At 38.0% G+C, this 15,145-nt stretch overlaps 2 protein-coding genes across 6 annotated transcripts in view; both read left to right on the plus strand.

Moving 5' to 3' along the window:
- The window catches only part of LOC131278811 (putative zinc finger protein 487), a 56,078-nt gene extending 41,497 nt beyond the window's left edge, over positions 1 to 14,581 (plus strand). Inside the window, 4 exon segments of the mRNA XM_058299287.2 lie at positions 8,159 to 8,251; positions 12,745 to 13,092; positions 13,095 to 13,190; positions 13,193 to 14,581. Of these exon segments, the coding sequence (XP_058155270.1) occupies positions 8,159 to 8,251; positions 12,745 to 13,092; positions 13,095 to 13,190; positions 13,193 to 13,818 (1,163 nt within the window). The 3' untranslated portion in view covers positions 13,819 to 14,581.
- Positions 12,764 to 15,145, plus strand: part of LOC131278812 (uncharacterized) — a 31,579-nt gene continuing 29,197 nt past the window's right edge. Inside the window, exon 1 of one of the 5 annotated variants that reach the window (XM_071215925.1) lies at positions 12,764 to 12,842. The gene's annotated coding sequence lies outside the window, so the exon portion shown is untranslated. Of the gene's footprint in view, positions 12,910 to 13,131; positions 13,232 to 15,145 lie in introns of those variants that run through there. The other 4 variants (XM_071215923.1, XM_071215924.1, XM_058299289.1 and 1 more) reach the window with 4 other exon arrangements.

The following is a 15,145-nucleotide window of genomic DNA, read 5'->3' on the forward strand; positions in this document are numbered from 1 at the left end:
TAGTGTAGTCACATGGATTAAAAATTTTTTAATTCTATTGTCATATATACAATCTAACATTTCCCTTTTAATCATATTCAGATATATATTTGAGTGCTATTTGCATTTACAATGTTGTGTTACCATCATTACCATCCATTACCAAAATGTTTCCATCATTCCAAATAGGAACCCTGTACATTTTAAGCCTTAACTTCCCATTCTCTATCCCAATCCCATCCCCTGGTAACCTATATTCTAGATTCTGATTCTTTGAGTTTGCTTTATTGTTTTGAGTCAGATCATACAATATTTGTCCCTTTGTTTCTGCTTTATTTCACTCAAAGTGATATCTTCTAGGTTCATGTTGTCATATGTATCAGGACTTCATTCCTTTTTATGACTGAATAATATTCCATTGTATGTATATACCACACTTTATTTTTTCATTCATCAGTTGATGGACATCTGGGCTGCCTCCATCTTTTGGCAATTGTGAATAATGGTTCTATGAACATTGGTTCGAATCCCTCCTTTCAGTTCTTTTAGGTATATATCTAGAAGTGGGATTACTGAGTCATATAGTAGTTCTATACTTACTTTTCTGAGGAACTGCCAATCTGTCCCCCACAGTGGTGCTACCATTTTACATTGCCACTAGCAATGAATGACTGTTCCTATTTCCCTGCATCCTCTCCAACGTTTGTTATTGTCCATTTTATTAGTAGCAGCCATTCTAGTGGGTGTGAAATGTTATCTCATTATGGTTTTGATTTGCCTTTCCTTGATGGCTAATAATGTTCAGCATATTTTCATGCACTTTCTTGCCATTTGTATATCTTCTTTGGAGAGATGTCTATTCAAGCCTTTACCCATTTTAAAATTGGGTTGTCTTTTTGTTGTTAAGCTGAAGGTTTATATATTCTGGATACTAATCCTTTATATCAGATATATGGTTTCCAAATATTTTCTCCTATTGTGTAGGTTGTTTTACTTTCATGATAAAGTACTTTGAGTAAGAAAAATTTTAATTTTGATAAGGTCCCATTTACCTATTTTTTCTTTGTTGCTTGTGCTTTGGTATGAAATCTAAGAAACCATTTTCTGCACAAGGTCCTGAAGATGCTTCCCAACATTTTCTTCTAAAAGTTTGATAGTTCTAGTTCCTGTATTAAGTTTTTGATCCATTTTGAGTTGATTTTTGCATATTGTATGAGGTGGTGGTCCTGCTCCCTTTTTTTGCAAATGGAGATTCAGTTTTCCCAGCACCCTTTGTTGAAGATACTGTTGTTTCCCAAATGAGTGATTTTTGCCACCTCGTTGAATTCTATTCCAGTGGTCTATATGTCTGACTTTGTGCCAAGACCATGTTGTACTGGTTACTGTGGCTTTATAACAAGTTTCAAGATTGGGAAGTGTGAGTAGTCTGACTTCATTCTTTTTCAAGATGCTTTTAGCTATTTGGGGCCCCTTACCCTTCCATATGAATTTGATGATTGCCTTTTCCATATCTGCAAAGAAGGTTGTTGGAATTTTATCTGGGACTACATTGAATCTATAAATTGCTTTGAGTAGTATTGACATCTTTTTGTAAATTTTATTTTCATTCTTAAAGATGTATTTTATTTATTTATTCGCACCCCCCTCATTGGCACTTGCTGTCTGCTCTCTGTGTCTGCTGGTCTTCTCTTTTGGAGGCATCGGGAACTGAACCTGGGATCTCCCATGTGGGAGAGAAGTGCTCAATTGCTTGAGCCACTGCAGCTCCCAGGTTTGTTGTGACTCTCATCGACTTTCCTGTTTGTATCTCTTTGTTGTGTTATCTTGTATCAGCTCTCTGCACTTGCCCATCAAATCACCTTCTCCAGGAGGCCCCAGGAACCAAACCCAGGACCTCCCATGTGGTATTTGGGAGCTCAATCACTTGAGCCGCATCTGCTTCCGAGTATGGACATCTTAGTAATGTTTTGTCTTCTAATCCATGATTATGGACTATCTTTCCATTTATTTATGTCTTTAATTTCTTTCAGTAATGTTTTGTAGTTTTCTGTGTACAAGTCCTTTGCATCCTTGGTCAGATTTATTCCTAAACATTTGATTGTTATCATAAATGGAATATTTTTCTTGATTTCTTCTTCTGATTATTAATTGCCTGTGTATAGAAACACTATTGTTATTTTTGGATGTTGATCTTGTACCTTGCCACTTTGCTGAAGTCATTTATTAGGTCTGAGAGCTTTGTTGTGGATTTTTCAGGATTTTCTGTATATAGGATCATACCATCTGCAAATAGGGAAAGTTTTACTTCTTCCCTTCCAAAGTGGATGCCTTTTATTTCTATTTCCTACCTAATTGTGCTGGCAAGAACTTTCAGTACAATGTAGAATAACAATGGTGGCAGTGGGCATTCTTGTCTTATTTCTGATCTTAGAGGGAAAGGTTTCAGTCTTTCACCATTAAGATGTTAGCTGTGGGTTTTTCATATTTGCCTTTTATCATGTTGAGGTTGTTTTCTTTTATTCCTAGTGATATAAATTTTTTTAAAATCAAGAAGTGGTACTGCTTTTGTCAGTTGTTTTTTCTGCATCAATTGATATGATTATGTGGTTATTTTCCTTCATTCTGTTAATGTGGTATATTACATTAATTGATTTTCTTATGTTGAGCCAACCTTGCATATCAGGGATAAATCCCACTTGCCATTGGCATATAATTCCTTCAGTATGCTATTGGATTTTGTCTCCTAGTATTTTGTTGAGGATTTTTGCATCTACATTCACAAGAGATATTAGTCTGTAGTTTTCGTGTATCTTTATTCAGCTTTGGTTTAATGGTAAGAGTTTGAGCAGAATTGAAGTTATCTTCTTGGAATGTTTGGTAGAAATCCCTGTGAGGCTATCTGGTCCTGAGCTTTTCTTTTCGTTTGTGTGATTTTTTGGTTTGTTTATTATTATTATTATTGTAATGAAAATGAAAATACCTTGGGTTTTTCTTTGTTGGGAGGTTTTTGATGACTGATTCAATCTCTTTACTAGTTATTGGTTTGCTGAGATGTTCTATTTTTTCTTGAGTTAATGTAGGTAGTTTGTGTGTTTCTCCGAATTTGTCCATTTCATTTATATTATCTAATTTATTGGCATACAGTTGTTCATATTATCCTTTTAATTTCAGCAGGGGTCAGTAGTGTTGTTCCCCTTTTCATTTCTGATTTTTGTTATACATATCCTTTCTCATTTTTTTCTTTGTCTAGCTAAAGATCAGCTTTATTGATCTTTTCAAAGCGCCAACTTTTGGTTTTATTGTTTCCTTTGTATTTTTGTTTTCTATTTCATTTATTCCCCCTATCTTTATTTCCTTCCTTCTATTCACTTTGGGTTTGGTGTACTCTTCCTTTTCTAGCTCTTCTAATTTTGAGGTTGGGTTTCTAATTTGAAGTGTTTTTTAATGTAAGGATTTAAAGCTATAAATTTCCCTCTCAGCACTGCCTTTGCTGGATCCTGTCAGTTTGAGTATGTTACATTTTCATTTTCATTCACTTCAAGAGATATCCAAATTTTGCTTTTGATTTTCTCTTTAACCCATTGATTGTTTAAGAGTATGTTGTTTAGTTTCCACATACTTGAAATTTCCATTTCTCCCTCTGTTATTGATTTCTAGTTTTAGTCCATTGTGTTCAGAGCGCATACATTGAATGATTTCAATATTTTTGAATTTACTGAGACTTTTGACCCAACATAGAGGCTATCCATGGGAGAATGACCCATGTGTGCTTGAAATATGTATATTCTGTTTTTGTTGGGTGAAGTGTTCTATATATGTCTGTTAGGTCTAGTTGTTTTAATATATCATTCCAAGTTCAGTACTTATAGATCTTCTGACTGTATGTTCTATTCATTATTGAGAGTGGTATGTTAAATCTCCTACTATTAATGTAGAACTGTCAATTTCTTCCTTCAAATCTGTCAGTATTTAGTTCACATATTTTGGGGCTCTGCTGTTTGGTTCATATATATTTATAATTGTTACATCTTCCTGTTGAATTGTCCAAGATCTTTATAAGTATGTAATGACCATTGTAATCCCTTATAACTTTTTTTTAAAGATCTATTTATTTATTCATCACCACCACCCCCATTGTTTGTGCTCACTACCTGCTCTCTGTGTCTGCTCATTTCCACTAGGAGGCACTGGGAACCAAACCTGGGACCTCCCATGTGGGAGAGAAGTGCTCAATCACTTGAGCCACCTCAGCTCCCTGGTATGTTGTATCTTTCATTGTCTTTCCTCTTTGTGTCTCTTTGTTGCATCAGCTCACCTTGCCTGCCCATCATGCCAGCTCGCCTTCTCCAGGAGTCCTCAGGAACTGAACCTATGACCTCCCTTGTATTTAGATGGGAGCTCAGTCTCTTGAACCACATCTGCTTCGCACCTCATAACTGTTTTTGACTTAAAGTTTACTTCATCTGGTAGTTGTATAGCCACCCTAGCTCACTTTGGTCACTACTTGCGTGGTATATATTTTTTCATCCTTTCACCCTCAACCTACTTGCATCTTTGACTTTTTGGTGAGTGTCTTGCAGATAGCTTACAGTTGAGTCATCCTTCTTTATTCATTCTGCCAATTTCTGCCTTTTGACTGGAGAGTTTTATCCATTTACATTTAAAGTCACTATTGATAATACAGGACTTTTTTCTCCCATATTGCTATTTGGCCTTTGTAAGTCTTCTACCATTTCCCCCCAGTTCCATTAAAGCCTACTTTTATATTTATTATCTTTCTTCTCTTGTACCATATTGAGTGCCTTCTTTCTATCTAGATAAATTTTCATCTGTTTTCCTTGTGCTTACCATAGGGTTAAAATTGAACATCTTAAAGGTACAATAATCATGTTTGGTTTGATACCAACTTAACTTCAATAGCATGCATATATATTTTTCCTATTCCCCTTTGTCATCCCCCCAATTTTTTGTACTTGTTACCACTTATATCTTTGCACATTTTATGTCCAAAACCATAGATTTATCATAACTTTTTTTGCATTTGCATTTTAGCACGTTATACTAATGGATGTGCATATTCATATCTTTTGTTAAGTTTGGGAAGTTCTCTGTCATTATTTCATTGAATATCCCTTCTGCCACTTTCTCTCCTTCTTTCCCTTCTGGGACCCCCATAATGTGTATATTGATATGCTGGATGGTGTCCCACACTTAATATTTCTTTTTTCTTTCTATTCCTCAACTGACTCATTTCAGGTGACTTGTCTTCAAGTTCAGTGATTCTTTCTTCTGCCAGAAATCCTGGGCATTTTTTATTTTAGTTATTGAGTTCTTCAACCTGAGTAATTTTGTTTCGTTCCTTTTCAAAATTTCTATCTCTCTGCTTAGACTCTCATATTGTTCATTCATGGTTTTCTTGATATCCTTTAGTTCTTTCTCTGTACTTTCCTTTATTTCCTTGAGTATTTTTATTTTTTTATTTGTTTAAATATTTATTTTATTTATTTCTCTCCCCTTCTCCCCATTGTCTGCTCTCTGTGTCCATTTTGCTGTGTGTTCTTCTGTGTCCACTTGCATTCTTGTCACTTGGCACGAGGAAACTGTGTCGCTTTCTTTGTTGCATCATCTTGCTGTATCAGCACTCCGTGTGCGGCACCACTCCTGGGTGGGCTGTGCTTTTTTCACGTGGGGCAGCTGTCCTTGCAGGGCACACTCCTTGCACGTGGGGCACCTCTATGTGGAGGACACTCCTGTGTGAACGGCACTTCTTGCATGCAGCAGCACTACGCATGGGCAAGCTCACCACACAGGTCAGGAGGCCCTGGGTATTAAACCCTAGACCCTCCATATGGTAGGCAGACACTCTGTCAGTTGAGCCACAACTGCTTCCCATCCTTGAGTATTTTTGAATTTTTTTTAAAGGCTTTGTTCAATATGTCCACATTCTTATTTTCTTCGTTGACGTTTTTTGGATTTTTGTCCTCATCCTTTTGATGGGCCATCATTTCCTGTTTCTTTTTCTTGTACTCTTTTTTCCCATGGTACATTTTAATATTTTAAATGTTAAATTTGAAATTTACTCCCTTGGATGTCTGTTTCTTGCTTTCGTAACCAAATGGTGATCAGACATATGTTTTGAACTTCAGCCCTCTTGTAAGGCAGGCATCTAGCCAAGGCAAAAGCAGCATGCATTGTTTTTCCTGTTGTTCTGGGTCTCTGTTCTGTTTTGGGCTCTTGCTTGTTAGTTGTTTTGGAGTTTACCTGTTTATAGGAGTTTGGTTGTCCGAGAGGGGACATACTTCCCTTTCCTGGATATTTCAAGTTGGCAGGACTTTGTCCCAGACTTTCTGCCTTTGTAGTTTCCTACATTGTTTCATTGTCTCATGCTACTTTTGCCTGGAGCAAATTCTGGTAGGAGGGTCACCCCACAGAGGACTTTCCCAAGTCGGTCTTTACTAACCAAAACAGGGTCAGGGATCCACAGAACGGGTGCAGGCTGCCTCCGCATGCCCTATAGAGGGGATAAGGAAGGATGCTAAGAGCTTCTCCGATGTCCCCAAAGCTGAACATTTCCGGCCTGCCCAGCAAATATAGCCCATCAGCTAATTGTCTCCTGCAGCCCCTGAGGAGGCGCTCCATGTTTAAATCTCCTCTGTCTGGGGAGGGTTGAAACAATGCCTGCTGCAGTCTTTGGGTTTGGGGGAGGCTGTAATGGGAGTTGAACAGTGGCTGCCACCACCTTTGTCCTGGGCTGGGTTGAAATAATAGCTGCCCTCAAGGCCAGGACCCAGTGATCAATCCAAATTGCTAATCACAGGCCATGATCCATTGATCAGCCGTGCCCAGCCCTCTTCTTGGTGAGGAGGATTTTTATGTCTCTTTCTGTCAACACCGTATAGCCAGGGGCTGGACCCCATGGCGGCCTGCAGTGAGAATGGGGAGTGCGCACTGATAGATGCTGTGAGTGGATAGGGTGATTTACAGTTCTTTACTGTAATTTTTTAGCCTTGTCCTCCCACTCTTCCCTGGATGCTGTACATAGTTCTTTTGGTCTCTGGGATTTCAAAATTCTTGTTTCAGACAGTTTCTGCCTCTTTAATAGTTGTTTTGGTAGAAGGACTGAGCCCTGGAATTCTACTCCCTGCCATCTCTCCTGAAGTTCTGTGAGGCTTTATCTTAATACATCTGAAACCCTATTCTCCTATCATCTTGTGCTATTTTTAGTTCCATTAATTTATCAAGTATTTTTATGCCTCCAAGCCCTTGTTGATGTAGTCAGTCCATATTTATAAGGAACACAAGATTTATGGGTCAAGACTCAAAGCTTTTTTTCTCAATGGAGCTCAGTCTGATAGTTCAAAATAGAACTTTTCTTCTTCCTTTGCAATTATTTGTCCACCTTTCAGATATTTTTAGCATTCTACTGTAATAATTATTGCTGATATTTATGCCTCTGACCAGATTATTTTCTTAATCATCTTTATATTTTTAGGAATTGGGACAGCTTGTGGCATGATGACAGGACCTAGTGTGAAAATGTGTAAATAAAATTAGTGCCCTGGAAGAATCCTTATACTATGTTATATGTTGTGGGGAGCGATTTCTCATTTTCCACAACATATAATATTTGTAGTAGGCATCCTATGTCGCAGTTTCTCTTCATCTATGAACAGTTAACGTGACAAGTGTTAATTACCAAACATATGTTGTATGTAATCCAGGTTCAGTCAGTTTACATTGAATATGAATGTGCTGTTCCAGGGGTCACTGTCATTCAGGGACATGACCGTGGGCTCCACCCAGGAGGAGTGGCAGCACCTGGACCCTGCTCACAGGACCCTGTACAGGGACATGATGCTGGAGAACTACAGCCACCTCCTTTCAGTGGGTAGAGGTTGTGTTTTATCTAACTCCCAATAACATTTGTTTCCTTTTTTAGTTGCAGATATATACATGGTTTCTTTGTAGAGATAATGATTTATAAGCTTGAAATTCAGGAGTCAGAAACTGATTGATTCCTTTTGGACACTATAAAAACTTTGTGTTCTTCTCTCCAGTGAAATGTTCAAGTGGGCCTATTTTTGTTAAGCTTCTATCTTCTTGGGGCATGCCCTGTCCTCTTTTAAAAATCCTGAACTTCAGGCCACCTGGCCCAAACACTGTCATTTCCCATCCACAGGGTATTGTGTAACCAAAGCAGAAGTGATCTTCAAGTTGGAGCAAGGAGAGGAGCCATGGTTAGAGGAAGAGAGCCAAAGCCAGAGCCTCCCAGGTGAGTTAGCGAGTACACAGGGAGCCACAACCAGGGAGTTCATTCAGACACTGGCATCTCTGAATTTTCAGGAACCTTTTCTTAGAATTACCAGAACTTTGGAGGTGACTGAGAATAATTGGCCTGCCTGCCTCAGATGCATGTATCACATTTGCAGATAATAGCTAAATGCTCTTTTTTTCCCTTCCAAAAATCCAGTCCTTGCTTATCTCATTACAGGTATTTTTTTATTCTTTCTGTATCCATTTTATTTGCCTTTAAAAAATTGTTGTAACATATATACCTCAAAAAATTTCCCATTTTAACCACTTTCATGTGTACGAATCAGTGATGTTAATTATTTTTACAATATTGTTCTTTGAGCACCACCATCTATTACCAGAACTTTTTCATCACCCCAAATAGAAACTCTGTACGCATTAAGCAGTAACTCCCAATTTACCCCAATTCCCCAGCACTGGTAACTTCTAATCTGTCTTCTGTCTCTCTGTATTTACTTATTCTAGGTATTTCATAGATGTGGATGCATACAATACTTGTCCTCTTGTGTCTGTCTTATTTCACTCAACATGATGTCTTTGAGGTTCATCCATGTTGTCACATGTCTCAGAATTCCACTCCTTTTTTATGGCTGAGTGATATTCCACAGTGTGTATATACTACACACAGTGTATACTCCTTTTGTCTATCCATTTACTTTTTGATGGACACTTGGGTTGCTTCCACCTTTTGGCTATGTACATTGGTGTATCAGTCAGTTGTCCTGTTTTAACTGTTAATGTATTCATTCAACAAGTATTTAATACCTAACGCCTGCCAGCTATATCTGTGTGCTAGGGAGATAGCTGCTGACAATATCATGACTCTGCTGTTGTGAAGCCTGCATTCTAATGGTAGAAGATAATGTAATGTGGTGTGTTGTTTATGAAAGTGCAATTAGGAAAAGGCCTCTTAGAGGTCACTGTGATGATTAACACAAATTTGGGTGAAGTGAGCCAGTGGGTTCTGAATATTCTGGCTAGATGGTATACCCCCTGCCACCAAGCTGAGATCAGAGTGTAGAATAGCAATGAACAAGGCTGTATATTGAAGTGAGTGTGTCTGGGGAGCGTGTAAGAGATGATATCAGTAGTAGTTGGGGCTCGGTTATGCTTGGTCTTACTGGCCATTGTGAATTCAGTAATTTTATCCTAATGAGGTAAAGTCTTTGGAAGGTTTTGAGCAAGCGAGCACATGCTCTGATTGATATAAATCTCTAGCTATTGGGCAGTGGAAATGCTGGCAGAGGGTTGGGGAAAGAGGGTAAGAGTAAAACCAGGGAGATCAGTTAGCCAGAGTCAATGGGAAGGATGATTGTGGATTGTATTAGTTGGGAAATTGTGAAAGTTAGGTGATATGATTGAACTCTTGATATATTGTGAAGTTGTAGCCAAATAGGATTTGCTGTTAGATTGGGTTATGGGTATATGAAAAAGAATAATCAAGGATAATCTGAGAGGTTTTATCCTGAGACACTGGATACATGGTGATACTTTTGACTGAGATGGGGGAAATGGGAAGCAGCAGTTTTGGGAGGAAATAAGCAAATATATAGGTTATCTAATCAAATATTGTCATATAAAATGGTAGTAATATTCTGTTCAGTATAGAAAGGACACAAATAAACATAAAATGTTGAAAAATGGTAGCATATAAGCCAATCAGAATCGTGTTCTAACATCCTCTAATTGTTTAGAAGAAATTTTATTGTTAAATAGGAATGATAAAATTTAATTGGAAAATGATACAAGTTTGTAACATGTACAGCTTTAAAACTTGATTGATTGATTGATTGATTTTTAGAGAGGTCGAACCCAGGACCTTGTACTTGGGAAACTAGTGCTCAAACCATTGAGCTGCACCTGCTTGCTCCCACAACTTTAAACTTTCATTTTATTTTTCTGGGTGACAATGGTCTTTGTATAGGGTTGATCCCTTGGTTCAGCCATATGTGTACAAATGTATAATTTAAAAGCCCTGGAATGTGGGGGGTAGAGGTCATTTCTGGGCTGCTTCTGCCCAGGTTGCTAAATCTGCCTCTTTCTAGCAGCCAGAAATATGGCTCACTTCTTCTGGAAAGCTGCCAGTTCCTTCACCACAGGAAAGCCCAGGGAATAGGCAGAGTCGATGAGGGAGTGGACAACCGAGGACAAGGGCATGTCTGCAGGGAAGGGCATTGTCCTGAGCTTTGATGTGGGCAACCTCATTCCTGTGCTTCAAGGTCACCAGGCCTGCCACCTTTCTCTTTCTGCCGGGCCCCTTCTCAATTCCAGAAGGCAGGAAACAGTGGGTTGTCCAGCCTTGATTTCAAATGTCCTGTCAGGCTTTGCAGAAATCTTAGTGGCAGAGGAATGCCTTCTGCGGTGTCGTTTGTCTTCTTGTTGAATTCCTTGCAGACCTGGCTGATGGAGGTGCCTCGCTGACCCGCGCCTGGCCTGATGGCGGTGCCTCGCTGACCCGCGCCTGGCCTGATGGAGGTGCCTCACTGACCCGCGCCTGGCCTGGCCTGGCCTGCCTGGCAGTGGGCGGGATCACAGCTCCGGCCTCGGGCTCCCGAGTGGCCCGACTTAGTTTTGACAGATGTGGGGCTCGGGGACACAGTTCACCCCACAGGAGCAGCAAGAGTGCTTTAAAAGTTTTAAAGAGAAGAAAATGGAAAAGAAAGGAAATCACCACGTATATTGGATCAGACTAAAAAAAGATAATGAAACAATGGAAATGAACAATGGGATGAACACATGGAAACTGTAAATGAAACAGGAAACCAAATCCAGATATTTTAGTAATTACAGTATACTGAAAGGGTCTAAACTCTCTTATTAAAAGATATTGTCAGATTGGACTTTTAAAAATCTAGCTGCATGGTGTTTGAGAGCCATACCACCAGGGCTCCAGTGTGACCAATTTTAGTTTTTGAGGTTTTTTTTTTTTTTTGAGCAATTCTGTGTAATGATTGTGGTTTCTTGACTTTTATATTTTTTTATAATTCATAAAAATTTAATTTGAATGAACAAAGGAAATTTACTTATGGTTTTTTAATTGAATAAAACCTATCTTGCAATTACCATATGAGCCACTTGGTCCCATTTATAATCTAAGAAACATTGTAAGATTGTAGTTGATCTTATTTTTCCTAAATTTGAAACAGTTTGCTATTTTATCACCTTAGCAGCTATTTAAACACCACTCATTAATTATGTCCAACAATGTGAAAATAGACTGAAATGCTAAGAAAATAGAAGAATGATGAATTTCCTTAGAAAGATAATGCAGGAGCTGATGTAGCTCAGTAGTTGAGTACTGGCTTCTTCCCACAAGCGAGGTCCTGGGTTCAATCCCCTGCCGATACCTAAAAAAATTATAATATTTACAATAGGGAAGTAAATTATCATTATTAAATCATCCTTCTGCTTTCTTATTGAATTTCCTAAAATATTGTGACGGCTATGATGAAGGTATAAAAGAAGCCTGGAGCAGAGCAGGTGTAGCTCAGTGACTGAGCATCTGCTTTGCATGCATGTGGCCCTGGGTTCACTCCCCAGTACCTCCTCAAAAAAATTATAAAAAAAGAGAAGCCTGGAGACAACATCTTTATAGTTTTTCTTTCTTTTTGAGATTTCATTGAACACAGTTGAGAATTCAGAATTTTTCATTTTCTGCCCTTAATGTCAAAGAGCAGAAAATTGACAAGAGGAAGACTTTTGACAATTATTACACAAATCAGAAGACAAATGCAAAGAGAAGTACCCTACACTCTAATGATGATGACTTAATTGGTTGTATAAGTGATCCTCAGACTGAGTTTTAGATGATATACTAGATGACTCAAGGTATGCATCTGACCCTGTTGTAAGAACAGCCTGAATGTGTACTTACATTGGTCATTAGTGCTTTTTGTGAATTGCAGCTGGAATGCATATGTAGCCCACATAGTAGAATTTTCCTTTGAATGTGTGTATTAGTTATTTTTGAAATTTAATTTGGTGGTTGTATGTAAAATAGATAAGAGGGGATGAGGTCCCCATCTAGATCTCCATCTAATTGTTGCTTTGAGATCTCCCCTTACATTATTATCTACTATTTTCCTTGTGCTTCTACTTACTATTTTTTGACTTGTTGGGCTGATTCTGTTTTTTGTGAGGTTCCCCATTCCAGGACCAAGCAGTTAGTCAAACATTTGTTTTATTGTTGTTTATGTTTATTTCAAATTCTCTATCCATTTTTTTAAGTTACATTGGCAAAAGGTCAGATTATTGTGTTTTATTGCTGGAGGCCCTGTAATTTTCCCCTACTGCAAGTTATTTGTTTTTTTCCACACATACGGGAGCCAAGAAGGATGATGCCTTTGGGATCACTTTCACAACCAAAGGCTGGGTTATAATAAGACATTTGAGTATACATTTCCTTTTCCTGTGTTAACATTTATAAACTATGATAAATTATTCTCATTCTAGATTTCTTCATAGTTGATGACCTGGTGGAGAAGAGCCAGGAAAACCAAGACCAGCATCTGCAGGAAGTCGAGTTCATCAACAGCAAAACATTGTCTCAGGCAAGGAGTAGTACATTAGGAAAAACATTTTATCTGGACACAAACCCTGCTTCATCAAGAATATCTGGTAAATGTGACCCATATGGAATGAGTTTGAATTATATTTCAGAATTAATTATTAGTAATAGAAACTCTTTTGTAAATAAACCAGAGGAGTTTAATACACATGGGAAATTGCACCTCTGTACCAAGCATGAGAATCCTCATTCCAGAGAGGAACCTTTTGCATATGATGGAATTGGAAAAGCCATCGTGGAAACGAGGACCTGTTTCAGCATCACAATATTCAGACTTGGAAGCAGTCTTCTGAATATAATGAATGCAGGAAAGCCTTCCATGAGGAGGCAGCCCTCATACCCATAAAAGAGCATGCTCATGGGAGAAGCCCTGTGAGTATAATAAATATGCGAAAACCTTTTCTAATAATTTGACCCTTCTTGTCCACCACAGACCTTGCATAAGGGAGAGTCGCTGTGAATTTAATGACTGTGGGAGGAGGTCTGTTGGGGAAAAGTCAGCTCTAATTAATCACCGTAGAGTTCTGGTGGGGGAGAAATACGTTGAGTGTAACGTGAGTGAGAAGAGTTTCAGCAGAAAGTCACTCTCCACTCACACTCAGAGAACTTATAAAGGAGAGAGTACATTTGACTCTAATGAAAACTGGGAGATATTCTGCAAGAAGCCAGATTTCACTGAGCATCAACAGACACATATAGGAAAGAAAGCCTATAAAACTAATCAGTATACTGGTGCATTTTGCAAGAAGCCAAACCTTCCTACATATCAGGAAACAGATATAGTAGAAAAATTTTATGAATGTAGTGAATGTGAGATAACCTTTGGCCATAAATATTCTCTTATCTTATCTGAAGGAAACTATGTTAGTTTGGGATTTGGGTTTAATTTGGGAATTAAAACTTTGATCTTAAAGTATTATCTTAGAATACCTGTTTCAGATATGATGCATTTTTGTTGAAGGTATTCTGCTATAGACATACTGTGGAAAGGAATCTTTTATGGTTCCTTTTGAATCATGAAATGTATAAGGTTTCCCATACTTAATATCTATGTATTTTTTTGTTTTAATGGAAATTTTTGATAAGATTATTTTAGATTGTAAACTGCATTTGTAAGAAATCATAGTAATCCCATGTACCCTTTACCTAATTTTTCCAAAGATAACTTCTTGCAAAACTATAGCACAGTATCACAAACAGGATAATGGCATTGATGCAATGCACTGATCATGTTCACATTTTCCTAATTTTACTATTCTCATTTATGTGTGTGTGTATTTAGTCCTGTACAGCTTTATCACATGTAGGTTTGTGTATCCACCACCATAGTCAGGATAAAGAACTATTCCATTACCACAAGGATTTTGTGTGCTGTCCTTTTATAATGATCACCCACCTCCCTCTTGTGCCCCTCATCCATCCCTAACTCCTGGCAGCCAGGAATGTGTGCTTCATTTCTAAATGTTGTCACTTTAAAAATGCTGTATGAATGGGAACATACAGCATGTAACTTTTTAAAAGTGGCTTTTTTCACTCAGCATAATTCCCTGGAGATTCATCCAAGTTTTTATGTATATCAATAATTTGTTCCTTCTTACTGCTGAGTAATATGCCATGGTATGGGTGTACTGCAGTTTATTGGCTATTCACCCGCCGAAGGACATCTGGGCTATTTCCATTTTTTGTCTATGATGAATAAAGCTGGTATAACATGGTTAGAGATTTTTGTGTGAACATAAGTCTTCATTTCTCTGAGATGCATGCCCAAGAGTGCAGTTGCTGCATGGTAGGGTAGTGCATGTGTATTTTTTGAGAAATTACCATACTTTTCCAGAGTGGCTGCACTATTTTACATTTCCACCAGCAATATATTAGTGATCCAGTTTCTCCATATCCTCACCAGCATTTGATATTGTCACTATTTTTAAATTTTAGCCATTCTGATAGGTGTGTAGTAATATATCATTGTGGTTTTAATTTGCAGTTCCCTGATAGCTGATGGTGTTGAACATCTTTTCATGTGATTATTGCCAGCTGTAAATATTCTTCGGTGAAATGTCTCTTCATGCAACCCTCTTTCTAATTGGATTTCCCCCCCTTTTTTAATATCTTTTTTTTAAAGATACATAGATAACACAAAATGTTACATTAAAAAATATGAGGTTCCCATACATCCCACTCCCCACACCCCCACTCCTCCCACATAGATAACTTCTTTCATTAGTGTGGTACATTCATTGCATTTAATGAGTTTTAATGGTTGAATTTTGAGAGTTCTTTATTCTA

Source organism: Dasypus novemcinctus, chromosome 6 (assembly GCF_030445035.2).
Source record: "Dasypus novemcinctus isolate mDasNov1 chromosome 6, mDasNov1.1.hap2, whole genome shotgun sequence".
Taxonomy (NCBI): domain Eukaryota; kingdom Metazoa; phylum Chordata; class Mammalia; order Cingulata; family Dasypodidae; genus Dasypus; species Dasypus novemcinctus.